General features: G+C 38.5%; 1 protein-coding gene across 1 annotated transcript in view; it reads left to right on the top strand.

Moving 5' to 3' along the window:
• Window positions 1–18,472, top strand: part of LOC136875488 (inner centromere protein) — a 283,305-nt gene that overhangs the window by 47,303 nt on the left and 217,530 nt on the right. Inside the window, exon 3 of the mRNA XM_067149035.2 lies at window positions 9,061–9,110. Within this exon, the coding sequence (XP_067005136.2) occupies window positions 9,061–9,110 (50 nt within the window). The remainder of the gene's footprint in view (window positions 1–9,060; window positions 9,111–18,472) is intronic.

Genomic DNA, 18,472 nt, shown 5'->3' with positions numbered 1-18,472 from the left:
AGGCTGTATTTTATGCAGTCTATCTCCTTCCATACACTCTTCATTGTTTCAAAAATGTCGCATACTCAGTAGCATTTCAAAGCTATTTCTGCTTATCGTATTTGGAGCTATTTCATTCTTGTATAAGGGATTCTTGCTCCAATAGTCCCATAATAAATTCATCTGCATCATGCTCACGTAACCTTAGAAATACCTTCATTTCCGATCTGCCTGTCTGTGTCCATGCGTGAAGGCTGAGTTTATTTGAAACATCTGTTTCATTCATCAGTTTCTGTGTTGCATGTAAATTAGTTTGCTGCACAATTTGTATGATGAGTTTCCAGTTGGAAACAAATGAACATCTCAACTCTTTCCCATCAACATCATTCTGTTCATACTTGTTTCAGCTGAGCTGAGTTCTAGAAGATTCCTCTAGTGCCGATATTTTAGTGTTTCACCTGGTCTTCTGTGAGGTACAGTCTTCCAATTGGAGGAAAGCTGAGAGCTTGCACAGGACATGTGATTGTGATAAATGTTTTAAAAATCTTTACTTGTCTTCAATTTCATGCTTACTTAATATATATATTTTTTTGTTATTTTTTATGCATGTCGTGCCTTTGCTTTGATTTTGACTGATGATGGTCTCCGGTAAGACTGAAACTAGTTTCAACAAATATATGTAACTTTTTAAGGTTACAACAAACAGCATTGAATAGGTGGAAAACTTTTGCTTTTGTTTTACGTTATAGGACCTATTATATCAGACGCTGTTCGAACACTTATTTCACTTGATGTTGACAGTCTGTTTCCTTTCTATTTTCTTGCTGCTCACTACCGATATTTTCTCAGTATCCTCTGACGAAGATGACTGCAGGTAATGTGGATCTGCATCAGAAACATCGCAGTCACTACAACTCGACTCCTGCTTCTGATCTGTAAACCGGGAAATAATATCAATGGTACACATTAAAATATATCCTCTATTGTTGCAGAGACAGTACGTACAAATTGAACGAGTAATACATACCTCTCAGTTGTTGCAATGCTAGTTTTGCAAGTCTCCTACTTTGCTCCACTATCCAACACTGTATAACACAACACTTCTGGTACTGCCATACACATTCAGCACATTATTGGGTGCACGCTAGTGTTTGCTTGCATCACTGCTTTGGCCCGTCCGACTCGTTGGCTGAACGGTCAGCGTACTGGCCTTCGGTTCAGAGGGTCCCGGGTTCGATTCCCGGCCGGATCGGGGATTTTAACCTTAATTGGTTAATTCCAATGGCACGGGGGCTGGGTGTATGTGTTGTCTTCATCATCATTTCATCCTCATCACGATGCGCAGGTCGCCTACGGGAGTGAAATAGAAAGACCTGCACCTGGCGAGCCGAACCCGTCCTGGGATATCCCGGCACTAAAAGCCATACAACATTATACTGCTTTAGCCCCAGCCAACATAAGTTTCCCAACAGGCCACAACGGGCACCTGTGTCTGCCTTACTTTATTCTTGTTTTTGACATTAATTTATACTTTTGCATTAAATGCGTGGTGGAATATTGCTGCTAAACACCTGAATAAAAATACAGTTTCAGCCCAGAGAGCAAAATTGAACGTGTTAAGCCTGACAAAGATCCCAAGTATGCAGGAAGTTAGACCTACTTGGGGTCCCTTTTTTAAATTTTTAAAATAAGAATTTGCTTTGCATCGCACCGACACAGATAGGTCTTATGGTGACTATGGGATAAGAATGGCCTAGGAGTGGGAAGGAAGCTGCCATAGCCTTAATTAAGGTACAGTCCCAGCATTTGCCTGGTGTGAAAATGGAAAACCATAGAAAACCATCGTCAGGGTCGCCGACAGTGGTGTTTGAACCCACTATCTCCTGGATGCAAGTTCACAGCTGTGCGCCACTAATCACACGTCCAACTCACCCGGTACTCAATGGTACATATTAAAATATATCCTCTATCGTTGCAGAGACAGTACGTACAAATTGAACGATAAATACATACCTCTCAGGTGTTGCAATGCTAGTTTTGCAAGTCTCCTACTTTGCTCCACTATCCAACACTGTATAACACAACACTTCTTGTACTGCCATACACATTCAGCACATTATCGGGTGCACGCTAGTGTTTGCTTGCGTCACTGCTTTGGCCCCAGCCGACATAAGTTTCCCAACAGGCCACAACGGGCACCTGTGTCTGCCTTTACACCTGAGGTGCCAGCAAATACTATTATTCTTTACACACACTTTCTTTCCATTCTTCAGCTCTGTTCTATTCTCTCCTGGGTATCTTTCATTGCACTTTTATTTTATTATTTTCTATTTATTCCTTCTATCACATTCATCCCTGCGCGCGGCTGTGAGCTTGCATCCGGGAGATAGTGGGTTCGAATCCCACTGTTGGCAGCCCTGAAGATGGTTTTTCTGTGGTTTCCCAATTTTCACACCAGGCGAATGCTGGGGCTGTACCTTAGATATGGCCACTTCCGATTCCTTCCAACTCCTTGGCATTTCCTATCCCATCGTCGCCATAAGACCTATCTGTGTCGGTGCGACATAAAGCCACTAGGTATTAAAAAAAAAAAAAAAAAAGAAAGAAAAGAAGCATTCATCCCTGATTCATCTGTTGAACACTCTATTACTTATCATGCACACAGTGTGGAGCTTAATGGTGTAGTCTGCTCTCACTTGGAATGTTAGCGCTGTGCCAGCATAGAGGGAGCCATCTGGTGACAAATGAGCATACCGCTTAGTGACCAATGGTAAAGCATTCTTAGATTCAAACCGTCATTATCGTAGAAGTCTTCCTCGTGCACAGTTGAGATTTTCTTTTGAAGACACGGAGGAAAGTTCTCTGCAAAACGTAAAGAGTTTCACCTTGTTTTCATGACATGGCATAAGCCCAAAAGCCTATATAATGTTTAAAATTTTAACCTCTCAGCTGGGACTACTTACATTAACTGGCTACCCTGTGCTGCGGGAGGAGTATAGCACCAAGCATACTGTGAGTGCAGGCTTTTAGTTAATCGGGCATAAATGACAAGCGGTTCAATGAATTTTGCAAAAGTGTTCAGTTTGTTATTAGTGCATAAAGACACAAGCAGTATACTTTACTGGAATTACCTAAGGTCAGTGAGGTGGAGGGATTTTCTGACAATTTCAAATCAAACGAGAGAAATGGCTGAACCAAATATAGGAGTAGGTAGTAGTCGTTTTCTTTTCTTGAGAAATAAGACCTCGGTACAGGTTTCTGTGCTGTGCTCATTAACATACGCAATGTAAAAGCTACACATATTTCCTCCACTGTAACCGGTACACATTAGTTTACCCTTGATCAGAATGGAAATAACATACCGTGTGCCCACATGTGATGTTGAGCATAAATATTTGTCTATACTACTATCATCTGTACGAAATTGACAGTAGAAAACAACTGAAAATTTTTCACACAGAATATAAGCAGTACTTTGTAGAAATCTGAGACCCGTAATCTGTCGTAAACATTACTCTTTGCCCTCTGTAATCATCCATGTCTTCTCACACAAACCCACCATCAATAACATTATGATGATATTTTCCTTTGTATCAAAAGCAACATCAGTGTCACGATCACTACTTTCACTCTCAAATTCTATATCCTAGTCCTTGTTTAATGAAACTAAACTTTCTGTATCATCATTCGGTAAAACCTTGTTAATTTTTAAATTTGCAATCACAAGAAAACGTTTAGCTGCCATGATGTCTACAATGGAACTTGTTGGTTTTCTAGACACGATGTATCATGTAATTGATAAAAAATTGATGGATATACTCATCATATGAAAGATCAAGATATATCTCTAGATATATCTTCTTACATTTTTAATCATTCAAGCAATATTCGCTAGATAGAATTACAAAGCAGAAGCTGCTACATGCGTGCAATGTACGTCACTCCGTGACAGAGAGCGCTGGGAAGTCTGCGTGCAGTGTACGGCACTCCAAAGTTCTGCGTGTATTCCACCGAAGCGGGGGGAGCGGGCATTTGGTTGCGCAAACTAATGTCCATTTGCCTTAACGCTTTGCTGGAATGTGTCGGTTCCCCTGGGTCCAGAATTGATCTACGCCACCTATGAGTAGTACCACTTTACTAGAAACATTATGGCTGTACTTTGCCTGTGATTAGTACCACTATGTGAGAAAAACCACGGTTTGGTGGTGCCCGTGGTAAGTACCACTATGTGCGAAAACCGTGGGTGTGCGTTACCTAAGAGTAGTTCCATTATGTGAAGAATGTCATGGGTTTGTATTGGTAATGGGACATTCGATTCATTTGATTCCGTTCACGTTACTGAATCGATACAGTGATTAGATTCATGGTACATTTGAGTCACCGCTCCTACTGCATCTGTGTATTATGTACTGGTAAGACAGCAGCAACAGCATTCAGTGCTTGCTGCTGCCATCTGGTCTTCATACTATGAACTCCTTTCTTAGAAAAAAATGCTAGTCGCTCTAATACATCAAAGGTTTCCGGTGACGCAGGATGGGAAAGGTCTGGGATTAGGAAGGTAACAGCCACGGCCTTAATTAAGGTACATTCCCAGCACTTCCTGGTCTGAAAATGGGAAAACTACAGAAAACCATCTTAATGGCTGCCGACGGTGGGATTCGAACCCACCATCCCCCGAATGCAAGCGCATAGCTACGCGACACTAACCGCATGTCCAACTCGCTCAGTCATTTTTGAAAATATGTATCTTTCTATCAGCACAGGATTTGTTAAAATCGTCAATTTTATATAGGCTACCGGAGATGTACAGTAGCCCAGTGGTTTTCTGATTCAACATACTGTGGTTGAGTTATTGTGTCACTCAGCTCACTTGCTGTCCACATATGATTAAAGTCTTGTGCAACAACGTGACATACGAACTGAGAGAATACTGAGCCGTTCTTCCTAATATAAAACGGGTACTTTTGAGTAGTCATGAGCATGACTCGTAGTCATAGGGCAGGCTAGAGTCGAGTTCAATTAATTGTCAAATGTCAACTAGTTATAATACTAAGATTCATTAAACTAATAAATAGTATAATCCAATAGCCTACCTACTTGCCGGCTACTTTAGAATTTTGTTTTGACTACCTTTTTAACACTGCAAATAAATCCATCCATTATTTAAACCTTCCTGTAAGAAGAGGACAGTGAATGAAGTGGGTATTATTTTAAAATGAGCTGAGCTCGAGGGTCCATTATAGCATACGATTCTTTCAGTGTACCATGGCTCTGTATGTATTTCTTCAGAGGAAGTTCAGCTCCCCGCCAATCTCCATTGTCGTAGGTTATGATCTTCATTTCCGTGTTGACGTTTAAGTAATAACATAGAGTTTAAGGGATGTTCCACCATTCAACACATTGTAAAATACATTAAATTATAAGAAGACTGGTTTTGACTCCCTTGGAGTCATCATCAGTTCCTGTTGAAAATTAATTCAGGGGGAATCTGATAACAATCATCATAATAAGAAAATTTAAAGGTGATAGTTCACATATTCCAGTTGAGTGTGGCAAGACCGCTTGACGGGTCTGTGCCGAGTTGCACGGACACACAACAGCATTTTTACTCATATCCAAGAACGTTAAAGTGCCATGTGTTTCATATCTGTACACAATCAATGTGTATATTCTCAACTACGATAGTGCATTTGTTTGCAATAGATTGTAGCAGGACCATTGGTTCTATTCTAATTCCACGAATACATGACACATTTTTTGAAACCAAACCAAGAACATTTAGATGCCAAGTGGTTTGTCTTTGTATAATTAATGTATATATGTTTCATCTAGTTTAATCAGTTGGAGGCAAGACTGTCAAGCCCAGGAACATACTTGAAATGCCAATTGTTTCATATCGTTGTAAGTGTCTCATATCGTGTGTTTTCAACCAGTGCAAGAAATTCTAGTATTTCCGTGTATATGAACGTGCGACAGTCTAGACCAGAACCCTGTCTTTGTACATTTGTTTCAAGGTGTGTGTATTTTATCCAGTTTTTAAGATAGAAACAGAACTGTCAAATCCAGGAACGCTCTTAGAGAGCCAAGGTTTCATATCATTATAAGTGTCCGTGTCGTGTTCAACAGTGCATGTGTTTCCAGTGTTACTTGTTCCATGAACACAGGATTGTTTAGGCCAGAACTAGGAATATATTAAGTTCCAAGTGCTGCTTGCCATGTATGCGTTGCATTTCAGAGTAATGTCTTGCAACCCATTGATGTTTTTTCAGGCTATCACCTTTAAATTTTCTTATTATTATGATTGTTATCAGATTCCCCCTGAATTAATTTTCAACAGGAACTGATGATGTCTCCAAGGGAGTCGAAACTGGTCTTCTTATAATTTAATGTATTTTACAATGTGTTGAATGGTGGAACATCCCTCAAACTCTATCTTATTAATGTCCAGTGTACCGATAATGAACCGTGTGTGTGTGGTCTCACTGATCTGTGACTGCGTACGATTCTTTCGGTGTGCCATGATTCAGTCTCGCTGCAGCGGAAGCTCGGCTCCCCGCCAACGTCCAGTGTCCCGCTAGTGAGTCGTGAGTGAGCCATTCAGCACTGTCTGCTGGGAGTAAGCTGAATCGTGTGCCGTGAGCTCGCTGGTCCTGTGAATCGATTCACTCGGACACTTGAATGAGTCGATACACTACTTCGAATCATGCATTCAGTAGCCAACACTAGTTTGTATTACCTGTGGTTGTTACCATAATGTGTCATACACCGTGGGTCTACATTGCCAATGATTAGTAGCACTATGTTAGCAAAACCATGAGTATACATTGCCTGTGATTCGTTCCACTTGCTGAGGGACACCATGGGAATACCGGTGCCCGTGATAAGTCCCACTATGTGTGGAGCACCATGGGTCTGTGTTGCTTGTGAGTAATACCCTTATGTGCAAAAAACCATGGGTTTGGTACCTTGAGTGATGCCATTGTGGGTGACATACGATAGGTGTACATTTTCTGTGATTAGTACCACCATTAGAGAAACATTGTAAGTCTACGTTAGTTGTGATTAGTACCACTAGAGGAGGAACACCATGGTTCTACCTCCCAGTGATTAGTACCATTATGAGGGCATGTCGACCTGGATTTTGGACCCCTTTAGAGAATAATGCATCATCCCAGTAATTCAGGTTTTGTGAATTGGATCCACTGATTTTTCTTGTTTCACTATCATTTCTTCATCATTCTTTGTAGAATCTAGTCAGTGGATAAATTTTGAGGTTTTCTTTTTTGTTTCGTTCACCCCTTACCACTAGGGGCCAATGACCTAGCTGTTAGGCCCCTTTAAACAACAGTCATCATCATCAAACAAGTTACAACATTTTGCTCCTTAATACTTCTCATATCTGACACTATCTACTGTATGGCTTTTAGTGCTGGGTGTGTCTGAGGACATGATTGTCTTGCCTGGTGCGGATCTTTGTATTTAACGCCCATAGGCGACCTGTGCGTGTGGATGTGGGATGATGATGATGATCAGTGATAATGAGGTATTAGAGGATGAAACCCGGTGTTGGCATGTAGCCTACTGCTGTTGAATAACATCAAGGGGTCTGCTCAAAGCTTTATGTCCCCAACAGACGAATCACCATCAGCAGCATCATGTGCCCTCACTGCACATGAGCACTACAGAGATGTTTGGAATTTAATCCAGGCCTTAGGCATGCAATCGAGTGTTTACAAATTGTTTACCACTGACTCCCCTTCCTTGCTGGTCAACATTCTGATAGTGAAATTCTTTTCACTAATGGGACTCAATCCTACTAACCACGGTGTAAGACCATATAGACTGCAATGCCTTAATGATCATGGCCGCCAGGCTGCATATTTGACACTACAAGATTAGGAAACTGTATAAACAAGAAGAGTGACAGCAGTTGTGGAGGCGAAGGGGAAATGTAAGAGAGGAATAGAAGTTCATATGGTTGTATCTTCCATTATTCTTGCAGGTAATAAATAATACTTAAAAACAAATGTATATCTAAATAAACAGAATATTCCAAAGGATCAGGGAACCCTTGTTAGCGATGTTTCTATAGGTCATAAACGAGAATAATGTACTTTTTGAATTAATGTACCTTTCCTGATTATTTCGAATTCCTTTGCAACCACATCTTCAGAATAAATATATTTCCTAAAAATGAATTTTAACAAGGTGCATTTTTTGTTTTTATCATAAACATGGACATTTTTGCCAAAACTATCAATTTTCACGAGAATTCATGATATAACTAGAGCCATGAATTTGTCACATTTGTGATAAATCGTGCAAGTATGTCTTGCTGCATATCTCCATTACATTTAGTGTTTATCAAGCTAATAACAAAAAACAAAAAAAAAAAAAACTTTTTGGTGGTGAGAACTGTTTCACAGAAGATGCAGTGTTGTTTTATGTCTGTATCTACCTCACTGCGACAAGGAAATTGTGATATATTCTTGAGGTTGACGATATTTAAAGAAGAGTAATCTGATGATAACACTGTATAAAAGATTGAATAAATGCATATGTAAATCACACGTGTTCCAGCTTCTTACAGTCAGCTGTTGAACTAAACCACAGCGACAAATAGTTCTCATAATATCCACCACCAGCAGCGCATTCCGTGGTGAACATTGCGCCTGTGGACATATTTGAAGTTGTTGCTAGCCATTAGTGATTAGATAGAACATATTTAATGAATAGCTGATTCGTTAAACAAAGGGAAAGGCGACAGCCCATCCACATGTTGTCTACGAGATTGGCTTTGTTGTGCACACCGGCTCTGGAATATTACGGTATCATGCTCAGGCTGTGTTGGCGGTTGCAAAGCATTGAGAAGTTTTTAGACTTTAGTTACTGATTTAATGTTATGGTGTTCTGTAATTTAGGTTTGTGCTGTGATTCTGAAACAGTACTTTTGTAACAAAGTTGTATTATTACCTGTTTTTCTTTTTTTGGTGTTGCACTGATTTGTTGATGCAAGTTTATTGACATGTTTTTTGAAGAAAAATATGTTGAATCTAAAATTTGTCATGTTTGTATTTTCAGTTGTATTGTCAGCTGCAGGTAGCAGACGAACAACAAGAAATGCTGCAAAGGTATGTTTAATGTCATGGCTGCCTTGAAGGGCTACAGTGAATTATGTTGATCAGCTTATGGAAGAAGTGTGTGTGAAAATGATTTGAAATATAAAATGGGTGGTCTTAGGTGTCTGGTTCCTTAGCTGAATGGTCAGCAATGAGCCCTTCAGATTAGAGTCCCAGGTTCAATTCTCAGCCAGGTTGAGGACTTCAGACTCTGAACATTTTAGCTTCTAAATTGACGTTGTGGCCAACTTTGGATTTATCTGGTGGCTCTACGTGGAAACATAAGACATCCAATCAATCCCAAGGTGCCATTCATATCGGTTGGGTGCGACTTGGAAACCTAGTTGCCAACTGTATTGTGTACCTTCCAAGTGTACTATAGCGTACTTTACGGTTTAGCATAGCATGAGTTAATATCCTATAGTTCTTCGTAGCTGTAGTTTTATTTACATCCATGTGCTGGTTAATGTATCTTCGTAATTCATATGTGTATATGAGGTCTCATTGTAGTTCAGGAAAGATAAGTGGCATGAAAGTGACTGTGAGATCAGTGGAGTGTTTCCTTTGTAGGTCACAACCTCCTTCCTGTGCCATTCCTTCATTGTGAGTAATGTTGTTATTTCCTCACACTTTTATTCTTTATAATATATTCTCGTTTTAGTTTTGGACGTCACTCTACGTATACACTCAGCACATCACGCTGTTGATAGACATTTGTTATTGTATGAATACCTCCTTCCGCACAAGATTGGCATCGGGAAGGGCATCCGGCCAATTCCTCGAGCATTACACAGCTCGCTACTGCGAGCCCGCCATAGTGTGGGAAAAACTATGGAAGAGGGGTGGGTGATGTTAGGTACTAGAAGATACTGTACTGGTTTTGTTGGCTTAATTCTTGCACTGTTATCTCAGAAAATATGACCAAAAATTCTGCTTGAGAATTTTGTCTCTATTTGCGATTAGCTAAAAAAAAAAGTCCACTAACTTAGTTTGTCAAGCCCATAGGTATGTAACATCAGTCCACATAAGAAGTTCAAATTTATCACAGCAAATGTGTTAAATACTTTATGATCAGAATAACTGTAGAAATAAGAGTAACTTGATACATGGAGAAATTCTCTTGTAGGATGAAGGGTTAGAGACTATGAAGGGTTATAATGACAATTCTTAATATAAAATCAAATCTGTATATTGGAGTACTGAAAAGAGAGAAGGCTTTTGCATAATGTATAACATCAATAATTGTACAATGACAAGGGAGCAGATTTTTATGTGCAAAGAAACCTACAATTACTTCATTAAAAAGTTTTAAATATTCTCCTTTAAATATCACATAACCACTCACCTTCAAGAGTTAAGTAAGTATAAAGTTTTGTGTTAAAATATGGTGCTACGGAACATGCTTCGTAACACTACAACGGCCAAACTTTCATTTTGACCATTGCCACTTACTGATGTACTGATATATACTCGTATATACCCAGGGTCTGGGAAACATGTGAATATTCATTAATTTATTTCAAAGTAACTTAGTTAACCATTAGAATGTATTGTATACAGATTAATCTTTTATTGAATATTAATAATTGTTCTTTTTCTTTCACTTCTTTTGCGGACTTGCTATTGAATGCTTTTGTGAAAACTTACGAGATGATAAAATAAACACACACTCTTTGTTTACAGACCTGTTCAAGCACTTGATAAGCAATTTATGCAAGTGATTACCTTATGCAAACATTTTCTGCAGACTACTTTGTTGCACGAAGAACGTGTCGGCGGCTTTGTTCTATTTACAATTGGAGTTTAAGTGACATTGTCGTTGCTTACGTCTGGCACATTGGACCTGGTGCTGCGGCTCAAATTGAAGTGCAGGGAGTTCAATCAACCGGGATCTTGTCTTCACAAAAATCAGATCTTAGTTCTTGTGTTGCTTGAATATAATCATGTTGCGAGATTCTCTGTCCCATAACTTCCTTGTAGACTATCCATGAATTTATTGCTCAAGTATGTTGTAAAATACATGTACAGGCCACCTTTGGCATCCAGCCCTAGTGGTGTATTCACACGCCATTTGATCAGTTACATCCGCACCATACTTAGTTTTGTTATAAAACTCTGTAGTACTAGGGAAATTCTTGTTTTCTTCACTGACTTGAACACTCGGGTGTAGAGAGCTCAGCAGAAGCACATTCTTGTTCATTTTTCCTTGATATGGGTGCTGTGAGAGTAGTGTGATCTTCCTTCTGAAGTATGACCGTCTCATACAGATTCATGTGTGATGCCCTTATTGACTCTGGGTTTCCTTCCTCACGTGATTGTTCCAGTAATACTACAGTAATTTTTTTCTCTTTCAGTCTCTCAGCCAACTTTACCGATGTAAAGAAGTTATCAGTGATCACGTTATGTCCTTTCACGAGGTATGGGTCCATAAGTTTCATGACAACATTTTCAGGCAGTTACTCAATAGCAGCTCACATTTCGTCTTTCCCAAGATAAGGAAGCCCATTGCATGTATACTTAGAATCACTGTCTACAAGTAGCCAGAATTTTATGCCATATTTATGTGGCTTGTTGGCCATGTGCTGCATGAACCTGCACCTAGCTTTGCTGGGGAAGAGTTCACCAGCTGTGACATTTGCTCCTGGTTTATAACACGCATAACAATTCTCAATAATTCTGTTCCAAATAGCAGATGCCAAAGCAAATTTATCTGTCTGCAAATAAGTGGATTTAGTTTTACAGAGATCGAAGTGCAAATACCTTACTATTTCTTTGAACCTGTTTCTTGCTATACAGGGGGACCTCATAAAGACGACTACATATGATCTATTTAAAGATAAAAATTTCATTGTTCCGTATTGAAAACTATCACAGTTAAAATTGAAATCTATATATATAAAGTAGCTTGTCCTGACTGACTGACTGATTCATCATCGCCGAGCCAAAACTACTGGACATAAAGAAATGAAATTTTGGGGATATATTCATATTAAGATGTAGGTGTTCGCTAAGGGAGGGTTTTTGGATATTCCGTTGCTAAGGGGGTGAAATTTTAAAATAAGTGTGTCTATATCTCAAAACATTAAAAGTTTACAGATGTGAAAATTGGTATTTAGAATCTTCTTTAAAAATAAGGAAACACGTATTTTTTTGTTTTCAGAAAATCCCAATAGGAGGGGTGAAAAAGGGGTTGAATGCCTTTAATCAGGATACCGGTACCTATATCTCAGAAATTGAAGATATTACAGACCTCAAAATTGGTATTTGGGATCTCATTTAAAAATAAAGAAACGCGTATTTTTTTGTTTTTAGAAAATCCAATTAATGGTGGGGGGTAAAAGGGGGATGATTTTTTTAATATGAGTGTATCTATACCTCAAAACTTTTAAAGTTTATAGATGTAAACATTGGTATTTAGAATGTCCTTTAAAAATAAAGAAACACGTATTTTTTGTTTTTGGAAAATCCAATTAATCGGAGGGTGAAAAGGGGGTGAATTTTTAAAATGAGTGAATCTATATCTCCAAACTTTTTAAGTTTGCAGATGTAAAAATTGGTATTTAGAATCTTCATTAAAAATAAAGAAACACGTATTTTTTTGTTTTCGGAAAATCGCAATAGGAGGAGTGAAAAGGGGTGAAAAAGCGGTTGAATCCTTTAATGAGGCTACTGATATCTCAGAAACTGAAGATATTACAGATCTGAAAATTGGTGTTTGGGATCTCTTTTAAAAATAAAGAAATACGTATTTTTTGTTTTTGGAAAATCCAATTAATGGGGGGTGAAAAGGGGGTGATTTTTTAAAATGAGTGTATCTATATCTCAAAACTTTATAGTTTATAGACGTAAAAATTGGTATTTAGAATCTCCTTTAAAAATAAAGAGACACGTTTTCTTTTGTTTTCGGAAAATCCCAATGGGAAGGGTGTAAAAGGGTGAGTAATGGGTTGAATGCCTTTAATGAGGCTACTTATATTTCAGAGCCTGAAGATATTACAGACCTGAAAATGTGTATTTGGGATCTACTTTAAAAGTAAAGAAACACGTATTTTTTCGTTTTTGGAAAATCCAAATATTGGGGGGTGAAAAGGGGGGGGTGAATTTTTAAAATGAGTGTGTCTACATCTTAAAACTTTAAAATTTACAGATGTAAAATTGGTACTAAGATTCTCCTCTAAAAATAAAGGAACACGTCTTTTTTTGTTTCCTTAAATCCCAATAGGAGGGGTTTAAAAGGGTGAAAAATGGGTTGAATGCCTTTAATAAGGATACATATATCTCAGAAACGAAAGATATTACAGAACTGAAAATTTGTATATGGGATCTCCTTTAAAAATAAAGAAATACGTATTTTTTAGTTTTTGGAAAATCCAATTAATGGCGGTTAAACAGGAGTGACAAAATGGGGTGAATTTTTTGAAAAACTATATCTACAGAATATCTTGGAAACGTAAAATGTTACAGACGTAAAAAGTGGGTGTTTGGAATCTCCTGTAAATGTAAAGAAACATAGGTGATTTGTTTTGGGAAACTCCACTTAAGGGGAAATCAAAAGGGGTGAAATTTTAAAATGAGAATTTTTACAGTATATCTCAAAAAACTTAACATGTTACAGAAGTGAAAAATGGTATTTTTTATCTCTATTAAACATAAAGAAACGTGTATTTTTAGTTTTCGGAAATACCACTTGGGCGGAGCGGGGGGGGGGGGGGGTAAAAGTGACTGAAAATGGTGTTGAATTCTTTTAATTAGGCTACTGATATCTCAAATATGAAGATATCACAGACGTGAAATTTGATATTTGGAATCTGCTTTAAAAGTAAAGAAACACGTATTGTTGGAAAATCCAATGAAGGGGGGGGGGGGGGGGTGAAAGAATTGAAAAATTAATTGACTTAATTGTATGGGAATACATACATCTAATAAAAACGAAAGTTGTTACAGACGTGATAATTCGTATTTGGAACTCCTTTAAAAACAAAGAAAAACGCGTTTGGGCGGGGGGAACCATCTTGGAGGGCGGGAGTGTAAAGGAGTTGAATTCCTTTAATGAGGACACATAAATCAAAAACTGAAGAATTTTGAGTCGTGATAATTGGTATTTAGAAGATCCTTTACTATTAAAGAAACAAGTATTTTTTGCGGGAAAATTCACTTGGGGGGGGGGGGGGAGAGTAGTGTGAAATGAAGTGCAAAAAGTAAATTCTTTTTATGGGGATACTTATATCTTAAAGCTGAAGGTAATAGACGTGAACATTGGTGTTTGGAATCTCCCTTAAACATAAAGAAACAAGCCTTCTTTTAATTTTTCGTGGGGGGGGGGGGGAGGTGGCGGTAAATAAACTTAACGGCGGTGGGGTGTAGAAGGAGGTGAGACCAATTGATTTTACTGTTATTAATGTACTTATAAGGATCCTCCGTTGCTCAGACGCAAGCGTGCCGGCCTCTCACAGCTGGGTTCCGTGGTTCAGATCCCGTTCGCTCCATGTGTCATTCGTGCTGGACAAAACGGAGGCGGGACAGGTTTTTCTCCGGATACTCCGGTTTTCCCTGTCATCAGCCATTCCAGCAACACATAATAATAATAATAATAATAATGTTCCGGACCGTCGTCAAATGTGCGGACCGCGCTGGAAACGGCTCCTGGACGGGTAATGACTAAGAATGCAGCCTGGCCGCGGGTTCAGTGCCGCCAAGGCACCCAATATGACACCACGCTGGATCTCCTGAAGGATTTTATCCATATTAAAAATGATTATAGGAAAAGATGGCACAGATTTACGGACCCAACTGACCGGGAGGAATACCTGAGCCTAACCCGGGAAGTACGAAATCGATTGCTGAAAAGGAAGATTGAAAAATGGGAGGAAACGTGCCGTAAAATAATAGAAAACGAGTCAGATCGGGAATTTTGGTGGATTCTCGCAGAAAACGAGTCAGATCGCGAATTTCGGCGGATTATATATCTAAAACAATAAGCATTCAATTATAAATTTCAGTATAATACCGTAGCGAAGCACGGGTATCTTGCTAGTAATAAATAAAGAGGTTCAACCTATTCAATACAAAAGAATAAGAAATGCAATGATTACATTCTTATTTAATAATAAGTAGAAGTGGTACCGGTTTCGACCCTAGTCCAGTTCATCATCAGCCGATTAAAACATGAAAAACAATGCATAGGAAAAAGAAAATAAAAGATCAAGTTCACTCCGGATCAGTAGAAGAGGCGATATAAAAATGATGGGGGTAGACACTGTAACATTCAGAAGAAGTAAAATGTAAGTCACTCAAAAGAAACTGTGGGTAATTTTCTGAACAGCAGTATGGCACACGCAGTGTTAGGCAAGTGAAGCTTCCACGTCTTATAATGTTTGTGAAAAGCAGAGAACGGTTAAATGAGCTAGCTTGTATACACTGTCAGGCACAAAGTCATAACACAATCGAACACATATGAAGATCCATAATCGTGCTGAAGCTGAAGATGAGTAGATCAATTGAAGTAACTTGTCAGCTCCCGGTGATCAGCGCGATATATTAAACATCAGGCACTGTGGTTTCAAACACCAACGTAAAATGAAGAATAGCTTAATGATCCAGTATTTGCTTCGGTTGCGGAAATGTAAGTATATATAGATACATATAATATAATTCAATATAATTGAATAAGTAATTGTGATCCTGTAGAATTTTTGGAACAGTTGACGTGAAAAAACAATTGTTTGGGGTTTCGGTACAAGAAAAATTGGCGATAAGTATGCAGACTTGGAAGGTCGAATAATACCATCTTTCAACATCTGATCTATTATTTCCTTAAGAGCCTTCATTTTAGGTGGCAACAGTCTATACGGAGGAAACCTGACTGGAATAGAATCAGTTAACTCAATCTTATATTCAATAAGGTCCGTGACACCAAGGGTATCTGAAAATATGTCGGGGAAAGACTGACACAACCTTCTAATACTTTCAGTCTGATACTCAGGTGGATGCCCTAAGATCTAACAACATCTCACTCTGGGTAGATGAAATAGATGAACATGATACAGAAATACATTTCAAAAGGGGAATATTACAGTTAACAGCAAACTTGAATGTGCACGACTTGCTCTGAAGATCGAGCACAAGACCGGAATGAGACATGAAATCGGCCCCCAATATTACAGGGCAAGACAACTACAAGCAACTTAACTTTCTGGGTAAACTTTGAAATGCGAACTTTAGCAAAAATGACATCTAATTTTTCTAATGGAGATGAGTTAGCCGAAACACATTTAACAGAAAAGGAACAATAGCCTGGAAATTTACAACAGGTTTTTAATTTAGAATACCACTCTTCAGAATTCCTGACTCTAATAGAGCCATGACTGGTTTGCTATTTACTTCAGTTTTCAGAAATGGCACGATTCCTGGGGTCTCTGTCGCAATTCTGAGGTATTCCCTAGGACCTTCGTGTGATAAATTAGATGAAGTTTTATCCTTAAATGATTCGTTTCCTGATCTAACAGGGGCTGAGCCTAGGGAAGGTGAACATTGCGACTCAGCCAAGGACGCTAGTCACTTCCTATCACTTGTATTCGAGGAAGCAGCACCAGAAGTCGAACACGATGGTGTGCTGTTGCTGGAAGTGCAATTCTTCGCCAGATGGGAAAATGACCCGCACTTCAAACAACCTTGAGACGGACCAGCTCCGTTCCTATTTCTGCTTAACTTGACCAAGGGACACTTGTTCCTAAGGTGTTCAGTTGATCCACATGTAAAATACTTGTGTGTAGGAAATGTTCGGCGAGGTGGTGGCCAAGAACTGTTAGAAGATGGAGGGTAGGGTGTCCCTTAAAAGGGCAAAAAAATTTTTTTTTTCATTTATTGAAACGCATACCCCATTATTGTGTTTATTAGTCTATTGGTTACCCAAGTACAGAATTTCAACTTCCTACATTAATTTTAACCCTTGCCGACAGGGCCTAAAACTTTTAGAAAATAGCTGCTTAAAGGGTCTCTTAAATGTAGTTGTAGATGGTCGCTCAAAACAATTATTTTAGAGAAATATAAATGAAAACAGAAATTTATATAATGCTCTTCTTGTAAGTAACAAAAAGATACAATTTTTATATATATTCATTTGGATATTTCCTCTTCAAAGTCCCTTTTTTACAGTCTGGGTAAATTTTTCTATGTTCTTGCACACAATGTAATAAGAACTGCTTCTGTTCTTCATGTGCGGTAATCAAACCATGAAAGTCTGTCATGAGTTTAACATCTCTTTCAGCTGTGTCATTTACTGCTTTTAAGGTAGAAACCTTCTTGTTAGCTTCCACAAACGCCACGTTGTCTTTCCATGAAGATACAGTTTCTTGAAGGAAACCACTGTCAAGTTTCAGTCGTGAAAATAAATCTTTACTCTTGACAGAAACAAAATCACTCAAAGATTTCCCTGAAACAAAATAAAATATACTTGTAGTACGTATAAATAAAAAAATAAGTTCTAAATTAAATACCAGATTAAACACTACTAGTCTACTACGTACCATATAGAGAGCCAGACATCTCTTCTTTTGATGGAACATATCTCTTTCCGGAATCACCAAAGCTTTCTTTTTGTAAGTTTTTTACAATGTTTCCTTTAGTCTGCTCATAAACTTCATTATCAAAAATTGAAAGGATGGCTATTTCCTCTGACATGTACCACAAGTGTTGACTGAACTTGTTTAAAGATGCATTGGAAAACAACTTGTCAACTTTCTCGTAATCTTTTAAGGTCTTAAAAAAAAAATCTTGATTCGGCGCTTTTATCGCCAAACTACATCCAAGCCAGGGCTTCACGTAAACTGCCACAATGAATAAACAAACATCTTGTAAAGCTTGTTTGTCCTTAGCGATCATTTTAAACTGGAACTTAAGTAAATACATTTTTAAGGAGTAAATAGCTCTTGCCATCCATCGTGCTTGATGCATTGCACCAGGAGGTCTGATTTTTATTTTATTTTTAATGTCTCCACCCAGAAAAACAATAGCGAGTTCAATGAGCTCGCGATAATCATCTCGTACAGTCGATTTTGCCAGCTCATTGTAAAAAAAACCGCCACCAATTCAATAATATTTGTCTCACAGAGATGTTGTTGGACAAAATCAGTGCACGGTTCGATGGCATTAGGATTAATATTCTTCCAGTTGTCTCTAAACTTTTTGAACAGCGGAATATCAGGACTGCTAGTGATTTGTTGGATCTTTGATTCAAACACACTTTTGAGCACCAGTTCGTAAATATGATGGCGGCAAGGAAAGAGTAACAACTCTCTAGTTTTTGCCCTAAAAGCACACAAGCTCCATTCAAGCGTCCTGTATTAGATGCTGTTGTATCACAGCACATTATTTGT

Source organism: Anabrus simplex, chromosome 1 (assembly GCF_040414725.1).
Source record: "Anabrus simplex isolate iqAnaSimp1 chromosome 1, ASM4041472v1, whole genome shotgun sequence".
NCBI classification, from domain to species: domain Eukaryota; kingdom Metazoa; phylum Arthropoda; class Insecta; order Orthoptera; family Tettigoniidae; genus Anabrus; species Anabrus simplex.
Note: the sequence above shows the minus strand (reverse complement) of the source record. Positions and strands in the feature narration are given on the sequence as shown.